We start from the raw sequence: 24,361 nt of genomic DNA on the forward strand, positions 1-24,361 counted from the left end.
AAGGAAAATATGCAGCGAAGGAAAGAAAAAGACAGAGAAAGAAATGTGGAGGGGAGAGAGAAAAAGACAGGAGGGAGACAGAGAACTGAGAGGGCTGGAGAGAGACAGTGAGGGAAGGAAGAGGGAGGAGCCAAACAGAGAGGCGGGAGAGTGACAAGAAAGGGAGAATTCAGAGCAGGGGCTCCGCCCCGGCCCCGCCTCCAGATCGGACTCCGCCCCCCCGGCCTGCAGGCTGCAGTGCCCCCTCCAGCCGCCAGGGGCCGCCACGCGCAGCCGGCTGCTCCCCGCGTGCGCCGCGGGCCCTCTCTCCCGCCTCCGCGCTGGCCGCTCGCCGACCCGCCGCCGCTCTCGCGCTGCGGCCGCGTCTCGTTCGCCGCGTCTCCGTGAGGGGCCTCGCGCCGCCGGCGCCCGCCGTCCCCCTGCCTCGCGGCGCTGGGTCTCGCGGGCCCCGCTCCCGCCCTCCGCTCGCCTGGCCCGGACCGGAAGCGGCGGCGCACGGCCTGGGCCTGGCGCGGGGGGCGGGCTCCGGGGCCCGGTCGGACATGGGCAAGAAGCACAAGAAGCACAAGTCGGACAAACACCTCTACGAGGGTGAGCGGGGGCCGCGGGGGGCCGGGGGCGGGGCCCGGCGAGCCGTGGCCGCTCCGGCGGCTTTTCGAGCTTTCGACACCACCCTCCCCCCCACCTCGAGCGCCCGAGGCGGCCGGGCCGCGCCTCCCCCGGGCAGGCCCGGACCCGCGACGGGGGCGCGGCGCAGACCCCGACGGGCGGGGGCGGGGGCGGCCACGGGACCCCTGGCCCCGGCGGGGCGCGGAGGGCGGCGTGAGACGGTCCCGAGAGGCCGGGCGGCGTTCGGGGCACCCACTCGGCGAGTGCCCGTCATTCAACAGGTGCTTCGGGGGCGCCCCCTGCGTGCCCAGCGCCGCCGGCCCCCGCCCCCCGCCCTGCACGTGGACCAGCCCGCCGGGCCCTCCGTGAACCGGCCCCTCTCCTTCCTCCCCCAGAGTATGTGGAGAAGCCCCTGAAGCTGGTCCTCAAGGTGGGCGGCAGCGAGGTCACCGAGCTCTCCACCGGCAGCTCGGGGCACGACTCCAGCCTCTTCGAAGACAAGAGCGAGCATGACAAGCACCGCGACCGAAAGCGGAAGAAGCGGAAGAAGGGCGAGAAGCAGGTTCCCGGGGAGGAGAAGGGCAGGAAACGCCGGCGCGTGAAGGTAAGTGCGGCCGCGCCCGCGCCGCTGGTGCCTCCTCCGGCTCCCGCCCCCAATGGAACCGGCTTCTCCGGGCCCTGCGAGCCCTGCGCCGGGCCCCGGCCGCCTTTTTAAAGGCCGCCCTGTGGCGAGGAGGAGCAGGGCTGAGTGGGAACACCGGCCACCGGGAGCCTCGGCCGCGCCGTTTGATTCCTCTCCAGGTGCACTCACACCCCAGGGGAGGGAGGGGGCGGGGACGCCTTCCTGAAGCGAATGGGATCCGCCCAGGTGCACACATTTTGTTCCGAAATAAAGGTGCTCCCTATGCCACTTACTGAACCGGCAGCTTCCACCCTTTAAAACTGCGTTTGTGCCCTGATCGGTTTGGCTCAGTGGATAGAGCGTCGGCCTGCGGACTGAAGGGTCCCAGGTTCGATTCCAGTCAAGGGCATGTACCTTGGTTGCGGGCACATCCCCAGTGGGGGGTGTGCAGGAGGCAGCTGATCGATGTTTCTCTCTCATCGATGTTTCTAAATCTCTCTCTTCCTCTCCCTTCCTCTCTGTAAAAAAATCAATAAAATATATTTTTGAAAAATAAAAATAAAACTGCATATGTGTCTGTCGAAGAGAAAATTGGATCGAGATCTTCAAGGGATAGGACACCAAGAATGAAAATAAGCATTTTCTTAACCACTGGTAGTTAATAGATGAAAAATAAGTCACGGCCACCTTGGTCTGCAAGCTGAGCAAAATCATAGTAACTTCCCTCCCGCGGACGCTCCCCTCCGAGTCACTGCAGCGTGTTCGTTTCACCTGCTCTGACATACGTACTCGTAAATAAGCCACACGCAGCGGTCCATCTCCCTGGAGCAGACATTGGCTGTTTCTAATTTTTTTTACTGTTTCAGCTAGGGCTGCAGTAAACACTCTTGTAGACAGTTGGCCCTTGAACAACACGGGGGTTAGGGGCGCTGACCCTCTTCCCCCAACCCCCTTGCAGTCGAAAATCTGCATGCAACTTGACTCCCCAGAAACTTAAGTTGCCCCCTGGTATCCAGGAGTGATTGGTTCCAGGACCCCCCAGGATACCAACTTCCAAAGATGCTCAGATCCCCTGTATAAAATGTCATAGATCAATGCATACATTCAGCCCGCCCCATCTGGGACTCCCGACAGGAGGTCGAAACAGTAAGGCATTTACTGAAGAAAATCCACATAGAAGTGCACCCACTTGTGTGTTGCCAGGGTCGAGTGTACATTGTGAACAGAAGAGTCCCTAGGGTGTGTGCCCAGGAGTAGGAGGGCTGCAGAGTCGGGTGGAGGCCTCTCCAGCCTTCCTAGATACTGTTCCTTGTTCTGATGGCTGTGCCCATGTACTCGCCCATCTGCAAGGCATGCGAGCCCCATTTCTCTTCATTTTCATCAGAACTTGGCATTTACAGACATCTTAGTTTTTGCTAATCAGAGATGTGAAATGCCTTCTAGTTTTTACATTATAATTCCTGGAGGTCTAGGAAGCTTGAGCTAATTTCCTGACATTTCAGGTTTCTTCTGGGAATTACCTGTGATACTCTTCACCCATTTTCTGTTGGATTATTTGCCTTTTGTAGATGTTCCTTATGTAATCTTTGCTAGTACTTCAAGTTGTTTGTGTTGCAAGTGTCTCTGTCGATAGCTAGCCTTTTAGCTTTGTTTATGGGGGGAAAATTTTTTTTCTACCCTTGAGTCATAAAGATTCTTTTATCTGAAGTTTTAAAGATGTGCTTTGTACATTTCAGTCTCGTATACCTGGGATTGACTTTTGTGTATGGTATGAGGTAGAGACCTATATTCATTTTTCTTTTTCCATGCCGATAACTAATTGTCCCAGCACTAACTCCCCTGTTGTCTTTTTATTTTTTAATATATTTTATTGATTTTTACAGAGAGGAAGAGAGAGGGATAGAGAGTTAGAAACATCGATGAGAGAGAATCATCGATCAGCTGCCTCCTGCACACCCCCTACTGGGGATGTGCCCGCAACCAAGGTACATGCCCTTGACCGGAATCGAACCTGGGACCTTTCAGTCCGCAGGCCGACGCTCCATCCCCTGAGCCACACCGGTTTGGGCTCCCCTGTTGTCTTTATTCACAGTGATGCCACCTCTGTGGTACGCCCAGACTTGCTGTATGTGTGGGTCTGTTTCTGGGCTCCGCAGTCTGTTCTCTTGGTCTGTTTGTCTATCCCTGTGTCAGACCGACATTGTCCTAATTACTGTCACTTTGTACAGATGCCGTGTGCCTGGTAAGACTCTCTCATTGTCACCTTTTTCAAAACTGTCCTGACCTTGATTTTGACCTGCAAGATAAGCTTGTCAGATTCCATGAAAAAATCCCATCTTTACAATTTTGATTGGCATTACATTTTATTTATAGATAACTCTAGAGATAATTGGCTGTCTTTCAGTTCATGAGCCTGGTATATTTCCTTTATTCGGGTTTTCCACAGTGTGCTTTCAGTAATATTTCATAATTTTTCCCAAAATGTATTATGTATTTTTATTAGATTTTTTAAAAAATATATTTTATTGATTTTTTACAGAGAGGAAGGGAGAGAGATAGAGAGCCAGAAACATCGATGAGAGAGAAACATCGATCAGCTGCCTCCTGCACACCCCACACTGGGGATGTGCCTGCAACCAAGGTACATGCCCTTGACCGGAATCGAACCCGGGACCTTCCAGTCCGCAGGCTGACGCTCTATCCACTGAGCCAAACCGGTTTTGGCTTTATTAGATTTAATCCTAGGTATGCTATCTTGCTTTTAGGAATAGTGTTATTTTCTAAGTGGTAATTTCTGGCCTATACTGTCAAATCACTTTTCTTCCCTTTGTGAACGTGTTATTTTCTCCTTTTCCAGTAGATGGCAGTAAAATACATGAAGATTTTTAAAAAGACTTTTCAGTGGCGCCTTATTTTTTTTCCACTGAAATTAAGATGATTTGGTTTAAAGGTATTCTGAAATATTTCTCAATTACCTCCCTTTGTTCCATTTAGGAGGATAGAAAGAAGCGCGATCGGGACCGTGTGGAGAATGAGGCAGAAAAGGACCTCCAGTGCCAGGCGCCTGTACGATTGGACCTGCCTCCTGAGAAGCCTCTCTCGAGCTCTGTAGCCAAACAGGAAGGTCAGCATAACGGGGAACTGTCCTGCGTGGGGAGGCTGACACAGCCAGGGGAAGGCACTGGGTTTCCAGCTTTCAAGTTAAGTTCAAGTTTAAACGCTTTTTAATGGAATTTTTAAGTTTTCTTATTTCTCTGATGCAAAAGAGCTTTAAACTAGCTTCAGTTTTGAAGTCATACTTATTTATAAGGTGAATGGAATTTCTGTGTGAGGTGTTTAATGATGGGTATGAATAAGTCATAGAGAAAGGAAAGAAGCTAAACAGTACTCTGTAGAATCTTCCTTTTTAAAGTGCTCTTTTCCTTTCTTCTTTGCTTTAGAAGTAGAACAGACGCCCCTTCAAGAAGCTTTGAATCAACTGATGAGACAATTGCAGAGGTAAATGGGTTTTCCAGTCCTTTTGTAACATGGAAATTGAAAGGAGAAAGATAGTATCCAAAACACTTTTCTATTTTGATTATTTAAAGCCACATTTTGTGGCTTACATCCAAAAGTACTTGATTTTAAAGTGGATGATAAATATTTTGCCTGGCAATAGAAGCCCTCCAAGAGGCTGGCTTTTAGATGTTCTCATTTAGTTTGTTTTAACTGGCAACTTGAAGAATGTTACGTAATATTCTTAATGGCAGATTTCTTTTCAATCTGAAGTAACTTCTGATGTTCAAGCTTTAAACCAGGAATAAACAATACAGATATTTCCACTTTGTTAATAGATAAAAATACCTTCTGTGTATTTGTGCAGTGCTTATCATACTGTGAAAGTTCAGCAATTACTAAGTCTGGGGCAGGAGGCAGAATACTATAAATAGGATTTATGACACTTTTAAATGCAGGAATTTGTTCTAAATATTTGAATATCTAGATTAAACCAATGTTAAGTTTGTAAAAGGGAAAAGAAAGAGTCAGTCTTTATTAAAATATCTGATACCTGTCTTTACTCAGAAGTTCAGCTTTTAGCTGAAAGACATGTCGCTGGCAGTGGATTCCCAGGTGCAGGGCATGGGTCCTAAGAATGCAGTTGATCAGTTTAGGAATGCCACTTGGGTCGGACCAAGGGGGCTCTCCATTAAATGACTGATCTTCGGAGGCATAGATGCTTTTCTCTGAAGAGGGCCTCACAGATGGCTGTGTCGTTGTAAGTGCTGTGGGCAGCCCCCATCTGCACGTGTAAGGCCCAGGCAGCATGCTTTTGCTTATTCTCGTGTTTTAGTCTCTGCTTGGGCATCGTGCTGGGAAGAACAAAGGCAGATTCACATAGACCTGGTTCGGATTTTAACTCCCTTGTCAGACTTACAACCTAGAACAAATGATCTGAGCCCTGAGTCTCAGTGTGCTCATCTCTAAGTGAGGGTACCACTTCCTGGATGGCTTTGTGAGGATTCGCTATAAAATACATCAAGTACTGGGCCTGGTACGTGGTAAAAACATTTTAAAAGTCACTGCCATTGTTGGTTTTTAAGCCATTTTTTATTGTTATGATGATTTAGAATCAGAAAATTTTAGTATGCCAAATTTCCAGAGGAAAAAAATCACTGATGACCTAATTATATAAAACAATGGTTCTCAACCCTGTCAGTCCTGGAAATAGCAGTGCCAAATGCTTCAGTGCCAGTACCAGTACTCAACCCTAGAAATACCAATGCCTGGACCCACCCTCCTTCCTCAAGCGATTCTGATGCCGTGGGTCTGAGGTCAGCCTTCCCTGGCCCACTGGTGTTTTTATAAAGTTCCTCTAGTAAGAGTTGAGAGCCCATGATAGAAGACACTGTCTCAGTTTAGGGTATTATGAGGGCTTTTTGATGTCATTTTTTTTTTAACACACCTCTACCTACACACATACACACGATAGAAGTCAAAATACATATGCTCACAGGGATATAATAATTGTGTGGCCCACCAAGCGTCCAAGCCAATAGAAGAAACCATATGGAAGACTGCACAGGTATGCATTCACAGTTACTATTTCGGCCTTTTCCCCGGTGGTTGATAAAAATACATAGTACTAATCTTACAAAGGCCAAGACACTGCTCAGTTAAGCTGGGTCTTTTATTTTGTTTCATTTTTCCCTGTGTAGGAGGTACTACTAATTAATTTAACCTGCATATTTTAAAAGACTCTCTGTACAAGAGTTCAGTTATTATGTAAAACATCTTCACCTTGTTATTAAATAGTTATTAGTCTTCACAATTATCCCTGTAGTTTTCAGTGGGAAACATGTTAGCATACTACAGATTCCTTCTACATCTGAATGGTTTCTTTTGACTTCTGCTCTTAGACCAGTAGATATGTTTGTAGTAGAAGTAAAATTGCCTTTTTTATATCTTCACAGAAAAGATCCAAGTGCTTTCTTTTCATTTCCTGTGACTGATTTTATTGCTCCTGGCTACTCCATGATCATTAAGCACCCAATGGATTTTAGTACAATGAAAGAAAAGATCAAGAACAATGACTACCAGTCCATAGAAGAACTGAAGGTGACTAGAGCTGTTTGTGTTGTGATTGGACAAATAACAGCGATGATACAAAGTAACTTATTTTTATTTGCTTGGGAGTCAAGCTCTTGGATCCTATATATATAAAATCTTGGTAGAAACCTTCATGTCTGGTATTTAGAATCTTTCTAATTGAGCTTTTGTTTTGCAAAGAATTAAGTTTATTTTAAAATCCAAAAATCTTTGTATATTTTTGTCTTTGAAAACATTTTTGAGCTTGGAGGTTCAAAACCAGATGAAATAAGCCATCTACTATCTTTTATTATTTGGGAGATTTTCATAAAATTTTGAATTTCATATATTCTGCAGTGTATTTTCTCAACTGTTAACATGACTTCTGATTTTCAATTTCAGATCAATGCAGGCAACATTGATATTTTAAGGAAATTGAATTAGAGTCGTGTTTTTTCTGGACATCGAAGGTGTGCCCGTCTTCTCACAGAGAGAGTGAAATGGGCTGGTCCAGAAACGCTAGTTTAATGAAGTCACTTGCTCTCTGAGACACTTTGGCACTATTTGTTGAGCATATTTCCTTCAACTTTAAAAGGAAGGAAATTAAAAACTTGAAGTAAAGAACCTACAAGCCACCAACATGACGTACATGCCTGATGTCACAGTTGAAGTCTTCCCTGTCTTTACAGTCTTGGTATATGTTGACTTGAGAGGTGATACTTTTTTTTTTCATCTTCCTCAGAAAAGGAACCACGTGTGTTTTAAATTCGCTTTGTGCCAAACCACCACAGACTAAACTGGTTTGGATGTCTATTTTGCCTTTATTTTTTCTGCATAAGCATTGTAGTGTGCATCTGACGTAATCAGCTGTAAAAGGGAAATCCGACAGTAAACTATATCTTTATTTGCTCTTTTTTTTTTTATCCACATGTCAGCTGAGAGTTATGAATAACACCAGCATTGCATTCTATCTTACTACCCATTTTGAATGTATAGATAATACCCTACTACTCTGAAAAACTGGGATTACATTCTTGTGTCTTTAGAGAAATGGAAACTTTTCATCTGGTGAAAATTAGGCTGGAACTGTTTATTTCAGCATATTTCCAACTTGATTGTTGCTTAATGGAAAAAATCTTAACAGTTTTGTTTTTTCTTTTAGTGAACAGTTTTCCTCTCATCTTTGTCTTGTGATGACAGGAGAGAGAAGTGTGCCCCTAAGTGTTTTTGAGCAAAAGCCTTAGGCTTATCATAATTAAAATGCACAAGTATTTTTAACTCTTTAGAGTTTTCTATATCACTACGTGTTTGTTTGTTTTTTCAGCAACCCAAAGTAATATTTATTAGCTTATCCAGCTCATTAGGCGGTTCGGGATTTTTTTAATTACATGAAAAGTATGCAGAAGGGCAATTCAGCTTTTCAGACGACCAAGTGCCATTGCACGGAAGTCCGGGAAAGCCCACCCAGCACATGAGTTCTGAAGGCCCTGGCATCCACAGGTGCCTGTGCTCAGGGGAATCCAGTTACCAGGCCCCGTGCTCATTTAGCATGAATAATGGCCATTGCGCGTCTCCCCTCCCGGCCTCTCCTTCCCCAGTAAATATTTAATAATTCTTAATGGAATGGAAGCTTTCCAGAATATCTGTACCAAGGGTGCTTCACTTAGGGTCCTTCAGGTAGCCTTGGGGGGACCGGGAACCTGCTAAAATTACATGGAAAGGTCTGCTCCAGTGTGTGCGTGCACACGCACAGGCGGGAGGAACGAGTGGGCCGTGGCTTCCATCACATGCTTGGAGGCGCAGGGTCCAGCAAAAGCCTGGCTGGTTAGAGACTGGGCCAGGGGCCGAGGTCCACAGGAACTTCGTCCACTTGGAATTTAATACCAATTTATTAGGACCCTTGACTCAGTCTGCTCATAACTGTTAAACAGTGCTCAGTACCTCTTTTTGTTCCATTTGACTGTTCTCAGCTGTCATCACTTTATTAAATAGTGGGGTTCGAATGTTTTGATTTGGAGGAGTTTGTTAGGGACAGCAGATCCTTTTTTGTTTGATTTTTATCAGTTTAGTAAGGGCTTGACATAATCGCTCACATTTATGTGATGTAAAAATTACCCATGAAAATGTGCTGTGGAATTGCTTCTCCGGCATATCTGTGTACTTTGAAATTTAAACCAGAAATGTAATTTGGGGTCATTTGGCTCCTCCATTTACATGGTTCAGCTTTTTGAGGTTGTATGGTTTATTTCACATTGTCAGGATTTTGCAACATTCTGCAAATTATGTTTAGCTTATAATAGTATCCAAATAGGTAAACGAAAATGTGTAAGCATTGTAACATTTTTGCTCAGTTGATTTGGATTTAGTAGGAAATAATGTGGTAATTTAGCCCTGTTCCCTGTTTTCAGTCAAGATCTGAAATAAAATATTTAACTCATAAATATATAGAAACTTAAGATTTTTTTAAACTAAGAATAATATTTCTAATTAGATTAAACACTCAATTAAAATTATTCTATTAAATATATGATAGAAGTATTTTCTTCTATTTCTTTTTTGTTCATTAAGATTAAAATTTTCATCTTGATACATAAAATTTATATAGTTATGAAATGTTTCAAGAATTTGGAAAAGAATGTACGATATTTAAATTAATTTAGTAGTATTTGTGAGTTTTAAAACTTAATAAATTGCTATTAATGTTCTTCAGTAAACATGAAAGAAAAGGGCAGGATGTTTTTTATTTTAATTTTTCGAAGGCCTGTATGATTTCAAATCAAGGAAAAAGGTACTTCGTTTTGTTTTAATGCATTTTTCCCCCTTAATATTCTCTCTGCAGGATAACTTCAAGCTTATGTGTACTAATGCTATGATTTACAACAAACCAGAGACCATTTATTATAAAGCTGCAAAGAAACTATTACACTCAGGAATGAAAATACTTAGCCAGGTAAGGAAAATTCTTTGTCATAACTAATAATTATTATGAAAGTGGTATTCCTTTGTTTTTTGTCATAGTAATACAGGTCCAGTTCAGTACTGGTTTTATTGTTTAGGCAGATCATGTTTAAGTTGAAATATTCAATGAAAAATTCTGAATAATAGAGAAGAAAATGAAAGCAGGAAGATTCTCTTTGGAATTTGTACGAATAAATATTGGTGCTCACTTGTAATTACTTATACGAGGCTCTTGAATGGATACTCACCAGGGAGACTGTACTTGCTGTTTGAGAAACACTGGCCTGAAGTCCAGGGTGAGGCTGGGTATGAGTGAGGGGCCGGGAGGAGGAAGTGCTCCTCCCTGTGGAGGGCTGGGATCTGAGGTTGTGGGGCAGCACAGGAACTCCTGGGAGAAGAAAGACAAAGGAGCACTAACTGGGAACTGTCTCAAAGCCGCCTCTGATGGGAGCTGCCCCTCCCTCGAGGGACAGGCATTCGAGGTGGCAGAAATGTGGGCAGGGGCCTAGGCACGCCCTCCAGCTGTGTGAGGGAGACAGCGTAACCACACAGACTCCTGAGAGGTGCTGCCGACAGTGGCAGGAAACGAGGTGGGGTCATCTGGGAGGAGGGCTGATGACAGAGCCTGAAGGGTAAACTGAGGTGATCACTGTGGGATGATTGGGAGCTCCCAGGATAAGTCCCATCTCGGAGGCTTGACTCCCAGCTCTGAGTGGGATGGGAAATTGGCACCTCCCCACAGCAGGAGTGGGAGACGGGGCTAGTGTGAGCTCTTGCCCACTAACTCCTGGGCCTCAGGCAGGTCATGAGCCCCTGGGCGTCCGTGTCCTCATCTCCAGAGCAGGGTTTGACCTGTGCCCTCCAAGATCATCGCCCGCAGCGAGTGCTGCCGCGAGGAGAGACCTGGCATGGGGAGGAGACTGACCAAGAAGAGCAGGAGAGGAGAGGGGTTTTTTGCAAAGAAGAAATGTGTGGGTATAAGATAGCAAGAAGGAGAAAAGCGGAGCTCAGAGCTGGAGCTCAGACCCAGAGGAGTTTTGGACAGTAGGAGGGAGGCATGGCCGCACGTGGTTTCTCAGCTTTGATGGCGCATCTGTGTCGGTTCCACGTTGCAGGCCGCCGTGGTGTGCACATGTCTGAGTGTCTGTGCTGGGCTCTGAAAGGTTCTTGGATCCACTTCACAGGGAAAGAGAAACATTTGGATTGACAATTAATTCTTGCACTCCTAATATTTAGACAGCAGTTCCCGTCCTCTCCTAAAGACTTAGGAAACTGTGATGTAAGCCAGTTACCCATCTTTGGCAAAATTTGCAGAGGAAAGAGAATGTGAAGTGTTTATCCCAGTCTTGGCAGAAGGACTCAGAGGACAGAACCGAGCCATGTCCCAGGTTTAAAAACCCACGATGCTTGTTGTTACCCCATTTGAAGGAAAAGTGCTTCTGTCAGTTGCAGCCTTTACCCAAACTGTGCACATGAATTTCTAGGAGAAAGTGTACTTCACAGGCTAGCATATCCAAGGCAAGTTTATCAATGTTGATTCACCCCTGTCGCCATCACTTACTCTCTGTAAACGTAGTTAATATAACATGCGAAAGATTCCAGTATCCCCTGGAGCTTACTGGGGGTGAGGTGGATGGAAGCACAGAAAATAAAGTTTCTTCTCCCTTTCCCTTTTCTCTCTGTTATCTTCCTTTTTCTCAGACCTCTTCCTGTTGAGGAGCCCTACCCATCCTGTGTTATAGCTTCCTGTTGACGTCTCTCCACCCCAGATGGGAGGGATCCTTACAACAGTGATTTACGTGATTAAATTTAGACCCGAGCGAACTCCTCACATGGCAGTGCTCCCAGGAGAGCCCAGCACACCTTCCATGAAGGGGGTCTTGTAAAAGATAATGGCTTCAAATGTTCGATGTAAAAAGATTGTAGAGCAGCCTTTCATTGTTTTTTCAGTTACAAATACTGAGGATTAGAAGACGTTATTTTTATAAAGAATGGGCATACGTAGAATAACTCTTGATCACCTAAATGAATACAGGAGGCTGCCTACAGTACAAACAGTACTATTTGCAGCACAATAGAGCGGACTAATCAGGGCCCGTCCTGGCTCTGTCTCCGCGCGGCTGTGTGACCTGTTCCTCTAGATAATACACTGACGAGGCTTTTATTTTCTCCTCTGTTCACATCTGTGTCTGCACTACAATACATTGGGTGAGTAGTTTTAAGATGACTTTAAAATAAAGTTCCGTAAATACAACAGGGCCGCTTCCCTGAGGCTTTCCCAGGCTGCACCTCTGGTACAGTCATGGGCAACAGGAGGCCCGGTCTCGTCACTGGTTCTGTGACCTTAGATGAGTCACTTAGTGTTTCTGGACTTCATTGTTCTTATTTGCATGACCTCTGGTCCTTTCTAGTTCCTATTATTCTGTAAAGCCTTCCCTGCCATTGCTGTGCGTCCCCAAGGACACCGCCCTCCACATTTCATCCAGTGACAAGGCTCAGAGTTCAAAGGCAGAGGCATCACTAGGAACAGATCTTCCGGAAACCTCAGGCCCCTAACCACAGCAAAAACTTACAGCTTAGCAGTGCGGTGGAAGGTTAAGCATGTTGAACGCAGCAGAAGCAAGATTTCTTTGTTGGGAGGAACGTTCTGCGCTCCGTGAAGGCAGCTGCGCTGGCCCCTCATTCCCAGGCAGGCTGTTTTTCCAGGGTTGCTAAGGACCATGCTGAGTGCCACAGTCCTCGGAGACTGCCTGTGTTCACGGGCTGTAGGTCCTATCTGCTCATTCTTAAACTTCAAGTGATAAGCCATTCTGTTCAATATAAAATTTTAACATGCTGTGAAACCCAATTCCGCTTTTTAAAATTCAGTACTGCAGAGAAAAGTCTTTATCCATATGTCCTCTCTGTGAACTCTTTGATGATGCAGCGAAGTTACCAAGCATTCTCTTAGGTTGGAAGTGAAGTCGTCTGAATGGAAGGATAGACTGTTGTCCTGGTTCCTGAGTCTAATACTCTGGGTGCAGTTACATTGAATGCTCTTCTCCCTGGTTAATCACAAGATAAATGCAAGCTCTTGTGAGAAACAGACTGCGTTACCTTAAAAGTTAATGACAAACATGCACTAAGGGTGCTCTCGAATGTCTGCAGGAGCGAATCCAGAGCCTGAAGCAGAGCATAGACTTCATGGCCGACTTGCAGAAGAGTCGGAAGCAGAAGGACAGGGCAGACCCCTCTCAGGGCGGGGAGGACAGCAGCTGCTGGCCGGCGGAGAGGGAGGACGCGGGCGAGACCGAAGCACAAGCCTTCAAGAGTCCCCACAAGGAAAACAAGAAGTAAGGAGCCTTTGCAGTGTCACAGTTAAGCGGACTGTCCAAGCTGGTGAGGGGCATGCTGCTGCGGGCCTGCCCGGGGGAGCCAGGCCCCCGTCCGCCTGTGGGAGGCTGGTTTGGGCATGAAAGTCCATCTGGAGGTGGGATACCTTCGTCTCCTACCAGGCGCCATGTGCAATCGCCCCGCACCGTTCAGAAAACAGCTCTGGGTGCGTCTTCTACGAGAGTGGTTTTAAGGCCTGTAAGGTCTCCTTAGGGACTCGCTGTCCGTGCGTTTATTTAAGTAGGGCTATTTGTGGAGGGAAAATGTATTCATTGCTGTGTTCCATAAAGGAGTTGAGACAGTGCTTAGTTAAGTCTCAGCACAGCTTAGCCGAAGCTGCTTCCGGAAGAGGCGGCTGTCTGTGGACGTGAACGTGTTCACCAGACTTCACCCGAGGAGCAGTGACTCCCCAGGGCCCCGCCGGCAGCAGCGGCAGGCCTGCCCCACCCAGCCCCTCACTGGCCACCCCGAAAGGGTTTTCATTAGTAGCTTGGGATTTCTGCTGTCACAATGCAAAGAAAGTAAACTTTATGATAAGTTTTCGTTCTGTTTCTATGATTTACAATTTTAAATGTTATGAAAAGTCAAACTTTAAAAAAAATTTTTTCTCTCCCTCCAAAATATATTCTTGGTAGATTCTGTTTTGTGAGTGTGCTGAGAGAAACGTTTAAGGCAAATAACACCGGCCCAAAGGGAGGGAGCGAGCCCAGGTCTGGGGTTGCCTTTCCTGCACACACACAGGCCTCCCGGCACCAATTAGGGAACAGCACGTCTCCACCTGCCTTCATATTTGAAATCCCCTTTAATGCTTACACCTACCTTTCTTCCTTACATCCTGTGTTTTCAGGAAAGACAAAGATACGCTGGACGATAGAGTGAAGAGCCACATTTTAGAGAGAGAGCAGGAGCAGATTGACCGCATCGTGCGGGAGTCCGGGGGGAAGCTGACCCGGCGGCTGGTGAACAGTCAGGTGACGAGCTGACCCCTCCTCGGAGCCGCTGGCCCGGTGGTCTGAGCGTGTGTTTAAGTCCCGTGTGCTTTCAGTCCACATCTGCCTCAGGCCCCCAGCACCACACTCAGATCCGAGAGGTCCGGGGCTGTTTGTCAGTTACATGATTAACCTTACCCTTTTCTGCTGGGTTCTAACGTGTCCTAAAATCGGGGACTGAGCCACTGCTCTCATGTTGACGAAAACATACCGTGGTTTTTTGAAATCGTATTGGGTGGCGCATTGGTTTCAAACCACATGGATTCATACGTGACTTTGGGAGGTCACCCCCTCCTCCTGGTCTTCAGTTCCTCCCGTTTAAGCAGAGGAGGCAGAACCAGGTGGCCTTAAGGACCCTTTCACAGAGCCTTGCACAGCCTGCGATTTCTCGAACCATCCTTCGTTTAGCCGTCAGCACCTGTGCACAGGAGGCGGGTGCAAGTCGGGATCCGCATGTCCTGTGATAGCTACCTGTAATGGTGCTACAGTAAGGCTTCCTGTAATGTGTGATGCGTATGTGACACACACAAAACCGCTTATGCCGTGTGAATCCTTTGGTCATTACAGTGTGAATTTGAAAGAAGAAAGCCAGACGGAACGACGACGCTGGGACTGCTGCACCCGGTGGACCCCGTCGTCGGAGGTGGGTTCACAGGGTCAGACCCAGAGGTGCTGTGGGCGGAGAGCAGGACCTGGGGCCATTCTACAACAGGCCTGAAGGGTGACCAGTCGAGCGTGTCATTGTCGGCAGTGAACTGGCTAGACATCGTGTGTTTCCTGTTAACAGCTGGCCGGCCCCCTTTCTCCTCATCCTAAAATATTATATAGGTCAAGCTTTCTTAACCCAGCAAGTCGGAGGATATCAGACCCACCTTTAACACAGGCACAGCGTGAGGCAGTCACTTCTAGCCCTGCTTTGTAGCGTGGACTGGAGCTCAGTGATTTCTCCAGGCCTCTCAGATGAGAACCCTCCGATTCGGACATCATACATAACTCCGTATTTCCGCGAAGAGGGAGTCCGGGCCCTGCTGCTGCCGCCCTGGTGACGCACTAGCGCAGACCGTCGGCGGCTTTCCCTGGGCCCGTGGGCAGTTTATAAAGGTCGAGAACCCCTGTTTTATAACTTCAGTCTTATTTTATTTTCTCAGATGATATTTTATTGGAAATCATATAGGAAATATAGGAATCGTATAGGAAATTTGATGTAAAAATATTAATTTTGTCATTCATCTGAGGGGAAAGATGTGCTGTAATATGCAATTGTGAGAATGCCAGTTTATTTTATAAATATCCTTTCATACTGCCACTATGAGAGAGATCATTGGGGATCCCAAAATGAATATAACAGAACTACTATATTTCAGGAAATGTCACTGCTGCTTATTTCCACTGTGGGCAGCACTGTCTTAGGAGCTGGGGTGGCCGTGGAGAGTGGGGAACAGAAGGCGAGACCAGGCTCTTCGCTCTGCTCTGTGGGGTGCGGAGAGGCGGGCGGCCAACAATTTACACGTGGAGGTGGCAGCTTGTCCCCACGCTGTGCCGGCTCGGAGCAGGGGCTGCCTCCTAGGGCCTCGGGGTCAGGGAGGGCTTCCTTCGCCAGGGGATGTTTAGGTTGGTCCCAGGAAGGTGGGGAGGGGAAGCACAGTGAGACCCCTGAAGCAGGGAGGAGCGGAGGCACTTGAAGTCAGATGGGGCGCACCCGTTTCGATTGCGTGCTTTCTGCTGTGGAGGCCTCCAGGAGCCCGTCCCTCAGAGGAGAGGCCTGGTGCTGCGTTTTCGAAGCAGAACTCCTCTCCTCCCAGGTGAACGTTCTGTAGGAGTTTACATGGTCTTGGTCCAAAGCAGCTGCTCCTGGGTCGAGAACACTGTGGTGAAACTGGCACTGGGAGATGCAATTAACGATGTAGGAGACAGTGAGGTCTGCCCCTTCCTTTCCCTGTAGCCAGGGGTCTGGTCTCCCCGTCAGGCCCCCCGGGTTTCCAGCCCCTGTGGACATCCGCAAAGTGGCCAGAGCTGGCGGCTCCTTGTGCCCACTCCCTGCTGTAGATAGAAGACGCCCGTTTGCTTCTCCCTTCATCTTCCTGTGGGGGTGCCGGTACCCAGGAGGGCACCAACGCAGGGCTGCCTCCTGAGGAAGAGAGGCGATGTGCTGTGGACTGAAGTTTCTCACGGCACCTTAATTATCACTGGTCGGCTGCGCAGGACCCGCTGCTGCAGGGCCGTCTCGGTACAAAATCCAGGCCGGGCTCTAGTCCAGGAGAGAGCACGGGTCCATGGGCGTGGCCTTCCCAGCACCACCCTGCTCAGCCCTCTGCTCAGGTCAGGTCCAGTGTCCCGGGCCTTGCTCCTGGCTCACAGAGGCCGCGTCTGTGCAGGCTAGTCCCCACTGTCTGTATTCCTTCTGGGCTGCTTGCTTCCATCATAACCTTAAAAGGCCCAACTTCTCCGTCTTTCTTTAAAGCAACACGCAACACGACTGTATAGAATTCCAGGAAGCTGTCGGGCGTGCTGAGGACCAGGTTTGGGTCCTGGCCACATGCCTGCCTTTCTAAGCTCAGGTTTATGTTAAAATCGGAGATAGTGAGGGCTCCCCCATCTCTCACGGTCCCGTAGATGGCGTGAAGCTGTGTGCCAGTGCTGCGCAGCGTGCCACTCGGCCCGCCGCCTCCACAGCACCCGCCTCACTGTGCCCGTCTTGTGTTTCAGAGCCCGGCTACTGCCCTGTGCGGCTGGGCATGACCACGGGGCGGCTTCAGTCTGGAGTGAACACTCTGCAGGGCTTCAAAGAGGATAAAAGGAACAAAGTAGCTCCGGGTAAGCGCCCACGCGGGACAGTCACCATTTATGGCTTTGTTCACGCACCTTTGCTGGTATTTTTGCAACTTTAATTAGTTACTGACTTCAGAAGAGACTGAAACATCATGTATTAGTATTCAAAAAGAGTTTTATTTATTTGCTCTCCCCTTTGTGGGGAAAAATTCACTTGAGTTGCTACTTCATAAGCATCTGTTTGGGGGAAATACCTGCCTCAGGTTTGTGTACCAGTCGGTGAAGTAGTAAAGTTAGAGGGGAGTGGTGCTTACTAAAGCAAGCACAGCCCCCATCCAAGTCACAGAGGCGCTGAAGCCATCTCATCTTCCCACAGTGCTCTACCTGAACTACGGGCCGTACAGCTCCTACGCGCCACACTACGACTCCACGTTTGCCAACATCAGCAAGGACGATTCCGACTTAATCTACTCAACCTACGGGGAAGACGACTGTGACATTCCCAGCGATTTCAGGCGAGTCACCAGCTCAGTATTCTGAACGCCACGTTTTTCTAAAGCACTGATCTGCAGGCGTGGATCTGAAGGGCGGGTCCAGACTTGAGGTTGACTGAGAGGCTCATACGTGTGGCAGTCATGAGGGATGCATTCACCCAAGCGGGGAGTAAGGGGAGGGGCACGGAGCGCACCGCAGAGCCGTGGGCTCCCATCACTGAGCTGGGATTTTTTGCCAGTCTCCCCAGCATTTCATTTCACTGTTAGCGAGTGTTTCCTTCTGTCACGATGGCAAATGATCGCTGGTGGATATGTAGACACAGCGTGGACTAGGGGGTGAGTTTGGCATCGTGGTGTGAGTGAAGGGCACCTGTGGAAGCAGCTGGCTGTGACAGGAAGCCTGAGCCAGTGGAGACGATTCTATGGCAGTGACTGTCCCAACATGCTCTCTTTCAGCATCCACGAGTTCTTGGCCACGTGCCAAGATTACCCATACGTCATGGCAGACAGTTTACTGGATGTCCTGACTAAAGGCGGGCATTCGAGAACACTGCAGGAGTCGGAGACGGTAAGAATGCATCCGGAGAAGCAGGGTGATTTGTCATTGGTTCGGCATTAGTCATGCGGTGTTATGAAACCATGGGCTTAACCAGTGTGACAGCTGAGCTCCACTCCCCTGAGAAGACGGCCGGCCCGGGTGGGGACCATGGGCGGAGGACAATGAACGGAAACGGTAATGCAGGCACCCTGATCCGAGGCAGAGGCCTGTCATCTCCTGGTCCTGTGCCTGCAGGGTGAGAAGTGGGTTCACAGCTGAGCGGTCGCCGGTGCCGTGCACCTGACAAAGGGAAGCCTGTTCGCTGGCTGGAAACCGCGGACTGAAATGAGAGAGAGAGAGAGAGAGAGAGACCTTCTCCTCCTCTGAGCGAGCTGGTGAGCCTCCAGCAGCGAAGGAAGCCGCTCCTGGTTGCCGTCTCTTTTAACACTTGTAAACTGTCTCCAGGTCAGCTGGACAGAGTTCATGAGCTGGGACAGCTTAGCGTCCTGGCTCAGAGATGAACCAGCAGCGTTCCTTCTGGGGCTGAGTTGAGCTGGTCTCCGATGCCCTTCCTGTCGGTGAACAGCCTTGAACTAAAATCAAATGGCCCTCTCCTGGCCGATGTGGCAGAGTTTCTATTTACAGTTTCTCTGCTCTTTGATCCAACAGTTATTCTCAGAATTTATTCTAGAAAATAAGGAAAAAGCTTTATATAAGGATACAGTGTTCATAAATTTTAAAAATTGGGAATTGGTTAAATAAATCACAACCTTTCAGGAAGGTGACCTCGTTACTGGTTGGAGTCCTGATGCGCTTGTCTGTCTCTGCGTCCTCTCCGAGGACGGGCTGTGCAGCGGGCACGGTCTCAAGCTGTATTCACAGCAGCTTCTGCCTGAGAAGCGCCTGCTACATGGGACAGCCCTGGCGACCTAGTTTCCCACTGCAGACTGACTGCTGGGGAAACACTCCACTGAGGCGCCTGTGCTGTTCACCACACGCCTTGGGCACATGCATAGCTTTTGTATCAGGCACAGAATTACCCGTCACAAAGCCACTAGTGGGGGTGCTCTTGACTCACAAGATACTCCAAAATGCCAGTAATTCTATCTCATCCATTTTATTCCCCAAATCCACTTCCTTCCGTTTCTGTGTGTGTGACACTTGCCTTTGCCTGTACCTTGGAATAGACAGTTGTTTATCTCTCTCCTACAGTCATCACCTGAAGATGAAGGCCAGAGCAGAACCCTCAACGCAGCCAAGGAAATAGAGGTGATTCTGTTCTTTATAAAAAATGTTTAAGTGGAGACTAAGCTGAAGGACCTAAATGACAAAGCTTTGTTTGTAAAGAAAAGTGTAAATAAGCGCTTTAACTGCAGACGGGAGATCGAGTAGGACAGATGCAGATGCGGGTGGTGTGCACACGTGTCCTTCCCAGGGGCAGGAGCCCAGCGAGGCCGCGTGTGAGGAAGAAGTCTTAGGACTGGGAAAGCAGTGAGGAGACTGCTGGGGCTGTGAGGGCCACACCAGAGCTGACAGCTTCCCCGCACCCTTAGCCTGGGTGGTGGTGGAGAGATCAGGTGCTCAGGGGGTTTGAGCTTGGAGTGCAACACCACAGTCTAACTGGAACCATCAACCTTGGCCACGTGTTCCTAAATAGCAGCATTGAGGTTGTAGAAACTGAGGCTTGTGATTCCAGAATTAAACGCCACCCTGTTTTGGGTTGTATTTCTCCATGCAATACTGGCCCCTGGCTGTGGGGCCTGGAGGAGACCGGAAGTCCCTTATGTACAAGAGCTCCTGCAGCAGCGCAGGGCCGGACCGGGCTGGCGTGGCTCTTCGTCTTCACCACGTCGCAGTCCCAGGCAGTTGTCACTTTCATACTTTGAGTGGCTGGCACGTGAGACAAGTGATGCAGATTGTACCAAACACTCCATTACCTTACCGCGCAGCGTGGGAGTGTGGACACTTTTTTGCCAGGCTTGGGAACGACGTTTCTGTAGGCATCTGATTATAGCTGCAAAGTGAGCAGGTGGAATAACGGGGCTGCAGACACGGGCCATCTTCCTGGTTTCTCTTTCCAGCACTGTGGGGCTTAGCAAGCTCGAATGGTTCCTTCCTTTCTTCGCAGCAGGTCACCGAAGTGGAGCCCGCGGGGCGGGTGGGCTCCGGCAGTCAGGACAGGCTCGCGGCCCTGGAAGCAGTGGCAAACTTGGGCGCTCCGGTCGAAGTTTTTGACTCTGAAGGTGAATGTCTCAGGGGGGTTGATGGGAGCGCTCCTGGCGCGGCACTCGAAGACTGGCTGCCCTGTGGTGCCGCTAACGAGCCACCCAGCACTGGGCAGGCTTCAGGACAGCACTTCGTGGTGGGGGTTGTTAGAGGAGATCTGTCAGTACACCCCAGGGCCTCGGAGCACGCATCTCCGTTGACCGCGCAAGGTGAACCCAGGGTGGCCTCTGCAGTGTGTGCTGTCCCCACAGAGGCCGAAGTGTTCCAGAGGAAGCTGGACGAGACCACCCGGCTGCTCCGGGAGCTGCAGGAAGCCCAGAACGAGCGCCTGAGCACCAGGCCCCCGCCCAACACCATCTGCCTCCTGGGCCCCTCGTACAGGGAGCTGCACCTCGGTAGGTCCCCCGGCAGGAGGGGGCTCCAGGGACACGTAGTCTTTGCGTGTATATACTTGTTCTTTAAAGAAACCCCATTTCAGTACCTCGAACTGTTCTCATTTTGTTTTGTTTTTTCTAGCTGAACAGGTGACCAATAACCTTAAAGAACTTGCACAGCAAGTAACTCCTGGCGACGTCGTCAGCACGTACGGGGTTCGGAAAGCGATGGGCATCTCTGTGCCCCGCCCCGGTGCAGGAAGCAGCCTGGTGGACCTAACAGAAGGTGCGTGCCACGTCAGGAGGGCGGGGCCTTGACAGGTGCTCCCTCGCCGAGTTGCTCATGTGTAAAGTCCTTGCACTTCTCTCCACTTTGCAAGTTGAAGGCTCGACACATTTGCAGGAAGAGCTCAGTGATGGCCTAATAATGCAGGCTCCCCGGTCCCCTGGGAGGGGTGCCAGCACCTCTGGACACGACTTTCCCATCAGAAAGGGCAAATACGCTAAATTAAGTGTTTTTTCTTTCAGGTTTTGAAGAAGCTAAAAAGACGGATGTTGCTGAGTGTGGCCCTGATGGGAGTTGAAGCTGACCGGTATTTGATTATATATTATGTACATATTTTTTGATTCTTAATTTGGAAATGCTTTTCAGAAGATATTAAATATTTGTAAATTGTGTTTTTAATTAAACTTTGGGACAATTAATTTAATGTTCCAGAGACTGGCCTTCTGTTGGGTAAGAGCTGACCCTGGGACTATGAACTGGACGGTGCATGTCAGCTCAGTGATCCCTGACCTTTCTGATAACGTGAGGGAGAAATCAGCCTCTTTTCTGACCATCCGTTAGAGGAAACACGTCCTCCAAACACTTCCAGTCCCTCGGCTCCACGGTCCCTGTTAAAGAAACTAGAACCAGATCGTTGCTACCTTCTCAGGCTGCACCTGACGATTTGAAGGGGCCTGTGAGGAAGGCCTATGGCTCTGGCCTGTTGCCACCGGAGCTTTGGGAAGTGGGTGGAGCCGACTGGGCAGAGTCCTCGGGAGACCGGAGTGCGGCTGCTCCTGCCCCGGGGCCGCAGGCAGCCGTCAGCCTGACCCGGAGCCCTGCTTAGCTAAGATCGTTCCTGTGGCCAAGAAAGCGTCTGCGTCAGGGCATGCAGGCTTTCCGAAAGTACTGGTCACTTAATACATGAGAGGCTAAGCAAGTAGCAACACTGGTACTTTATAAACACGAACACAACGTTCTAAGACGAACACTACAGCTCTCTAAATACTCAGTGCACAGAACACCCCCTTTGTGCATATTCCCGCACGTTGACCTGTTGCACACCCATGCAGCGGGTGAGGGTCTTCCTCCCATTAGGAAGTTTTCTCACATTAACCTCGGGGGTGGGGGTTCCCTAGTCATTGTTAGAAGAGAGACTTGTCCTGTCACAAACAACATGACACGTGTGACGGAGTGACGTAATTAGAAAACATTTATAAAACACAACTGCAAGTGACTGTCATGGTCAGTTACACACTCCGATCTGAACATCGAAAGCTCATCTCATCCGGGCACAGTGCTTTAGTTGTAAACACACATACGTACGTTCATGGTAACCAGTATTCTTTAAGCTCCTGTAGCCTGATGTTTGCGCTGCTCTCTAAGAGGATCGGCTACAGCACAGGACTTACCTGAAACCAGCCCTTCCTATGAAGAACCGCTGTGTAAAAGGCCGTTGAAGGCTTATTCCCTTCCCAGCATTGCTGCCATACAATTCCTTGTCGTATACTCAGACCATCCCAGTTACATGCAACTCATCCGCGCGCCCACCAGCACCCTGTGCAAGTTGCCCTGCCTGCAACCTTGTATCCTCTTTCTGAAGAAGTCTCTGTGCAGTTCTCTAATCCCAGGGGGTCCGTGGGTGACTAGCTGAGAGCCCTGTGGTAGTGAATCACCTGCATTAGATCCGGGGGTCCCTGCATCAGGGCCGGCGGCTCTGCTCAGGTGGCAGTGCAGAACGAGGAGCAGCAGGCTGGTTCTCGCCCCGTGGAGCCTGGCTGGACTTGGGGTTCTGTGAGAGTCGAAACTCCTAGATGCTTTTTGCACTTGCCCTGGTTCATTCGGTCAGAACAAGAACGGTTCATTCAGTCAGAACAAGAACATCTCCGCAACCAGGTCAGGGACCTCTGCACGTACCCTGGCTGGATTGAAGCACCTCAGAGGCAGTATGCAGACGAGAGGACAGGAGAGGGTCCCAGAGGTGCTGGGCGCCCCAGACCCCACTCCTTCCTGCCGAAGCTGGCAGGGGACGGCGCCGACATGCACCAGTAGGCGGGCTGAGGAGGTGGCTAGGCCTAGCTTTCCAGGCTTCTTGCTGACTGAACCTAACTTCGAAAGGCTGGAGTTAAAGTGGGGGGCCACCTTCCGCAGAGCTGCATCCCCACAGCCGGGGAAGCCCCAGAGCTGACCCTGGACAGTGGTCCTGCTTGCGTGCCAGTGGTTAAAAGGCAGAGAATACACTGGAGGGAAGAGGCCTGTCTAGATCTAAGAAGTCATTAAAAAGGATAAAACCTTCATTGATAATACATCCACTTAAAGCAACACGTGCCAGAGGCGAGGTAGCCCACGTCCACGGGTTTTTCTCCTGCCATTTGAAACCTTCTGGACATTTGAAATGCCCTTTCTAGCTCCATTCGCCAGAATGCCGGGTGAGAAGTCTAGAAGCCGTAGCTGGTTGCAGGGGCAAAGGTGTCCAGCCCATCAGCTACTTGTCTCTGTCCTCCTGCCTGGAAAACAGCTGGCCGTGCAGCTCCCGGCCATGGGGGGGTTCGGTCATGACCACAGCAGGCCAGCAGCAGCAGGGACTTGAACGAGAAGCTGAAATTCAGGAGCCTTTTCCTGAGGCTGGGGGCTACATTCCCCCACCAGCACAGGGGTTCCAACTGCCCAGTGTGAGGAGGCCCAGCGGTTGCCTTAAGTGAGGGGGGGGGGGGGCCCTGGTGCACGTGCCCCAGAAGTCCTCTCGTGCAGGCTCCTGGAGGCCCCCACAGCATCTGTCGGGAGGCGATGTCAGCCAGCCCCTCCGCCGGCCTCGGTGACTGGCGGGCTGCATCTTCCACGGGTTTGGCTTGCTTCGGGGGCGGAGGTCCAGCCCCTCCCAGCAGCCCTCAGTTCAGCCCAGGCCCCTGGCACTTGGCAGTTTCTGTGCAGACAAAGTAGGTCCTCAGCTCCCCTTTGCCCTTGACGTTGATCAGGCCCCGGCATTCGCAGGAGTAGCCGAGGCCCTGGAGGATGCTGCATGTCTCCTCAGTCACCTGAGAAGGGAAGGAGCGAGTCTGCAGAAGCAGGAGGGACGCCTGGGGGGCGGTGGGCAGACCGGCCAGCAGCAACGCGCCTGTTCCCCCGAGGACTCGGTGGCTGGGCCCCAATGAGCGGCCAGGTCCCCTCACCCGAAGCGCTTCCCTCCTTGGTCCCCAGGAGTCTGTACCTGGATCTTCCCCAGCTCTCCAGTGCTCTCCATTCTGCTGGCAACATTGACCGTGTTTCCCCAGATATCGTACTGAGGCTTCCGCGCCCCAATCACACCAGCGATCACGGGCCCGTGGTTGATGCCTGGAGAGGACGTTCGCAGTTTTAAGTCACTGAGGCTAGAGAACCCCCACCAACCACCCAGCCCGCCGGGACAGCTGGACGAGGCCCGAACCGGAGGCCTGGACGGTGCTTCCCAGTCAGTCACCCGCAGCACCCGAGTGGGCACTCATCCTAGCACCTGCCAACCTCTTCACCGGCAGCACCTCTGCGCACCGCCTGTGGCTCAGTGACCACCCTGCCAGGAACCTGGTTCTCAGCGGACGTTACA

The 24,361-nt window shown here is 49.7% G+C and overlaps 2 protein-coding genes across 5 annotated transcripts in view; one reads left to right on the forward strand and one right to left on the reverse strand.

Annotated features, from left to right (window-relative positions):
* Positions 1-277: 277 nt before the first annotated feature.
* Positions 278-24,082, forward strand: BRD7 (bromodomain containing 7). Of its 3 annotated transcripts, XM_079800244.1 has the most exons (18): positions 278-591; positions 1,005-1,213; positions 4,226-4,355; positions 4,672-4,729; positions 6,682-6,826; positions 9,636-9,746; positions 12,902-13,086; positions 13,974-14,097; positions 14,683-14,758; positions 16,822-16,929; positions 17,261-17,399; positions 17,835-17,946; positions 19,129-19,185; positions 20,045-20,159; positions 20,394-20,537; positions 20,659-20,802; positions 21,045-21,109; positions 23,980-24,082. In XM_079800244.1, exons 1-17 carry the CDS (start codon positions 543-545, stop codon positions 21,098-21,100), a joined length of 1,962 nt encoding a protein of 653 aa, XP_079656370.1. In that variant the 5' UTR covers positions 278-542; the 3' UTR covers positions 21,101-21,109; positions 23,980-24,082. The 3 variants fall into 3 exon arrangements, with proteins under 3 accessions (XP_079656370.1, XP_079656369.1, XP_079656371.1); XM_079800243.1 differs by lacking the exon at positions 23,980-24,082 and having other exon boundaries at positions 21,045-21,221; XM_079800245.1 differs by lacking the exon at positions 23,980-24,082 and having other exon boundaries at positions 20,048-20,159; positions 21,045-21,221.
* ADCY7 (adenylate cyclase 7) overlaps positions 21,977-24,361 on the reverse strand; it is a 29,112-nt gene continuing 26,727 nt past the window's right edge. For both annotated transcript variants that reach the window (XM_079800241.1, XM_079800242.1), the window contains 2 exons: positions 23,990-24,114; positions 21,977-23,816 (listed from right to left, as the gene is read on the reverse strand). In XM_079800241.1, the coding sequence (XP_079656367.1) occupies positions 23,670-23,816; positions 23,990-24,114 (272 nt within the window). In that variant the 3' untranslated portion in view covers positions 21,977-23,669. The remainder of the gene's footprint in view (positions 23,817-23,989; positions 24,115-24,361) is intronic.

The sequence above is a fragment of the Cnephaeus nilssonii genome (assembly GCF_951640355.1).
Source record: "Cnephaeus nilssonii genome assembly, chromosome: 20".
Lineage (NCBI taxonomy): Eukaryota > Metazoa > Chordata > Mammalia > Chiroptera > Vespertilionidae > Cnephaeus > Cnephaeus nilssonii.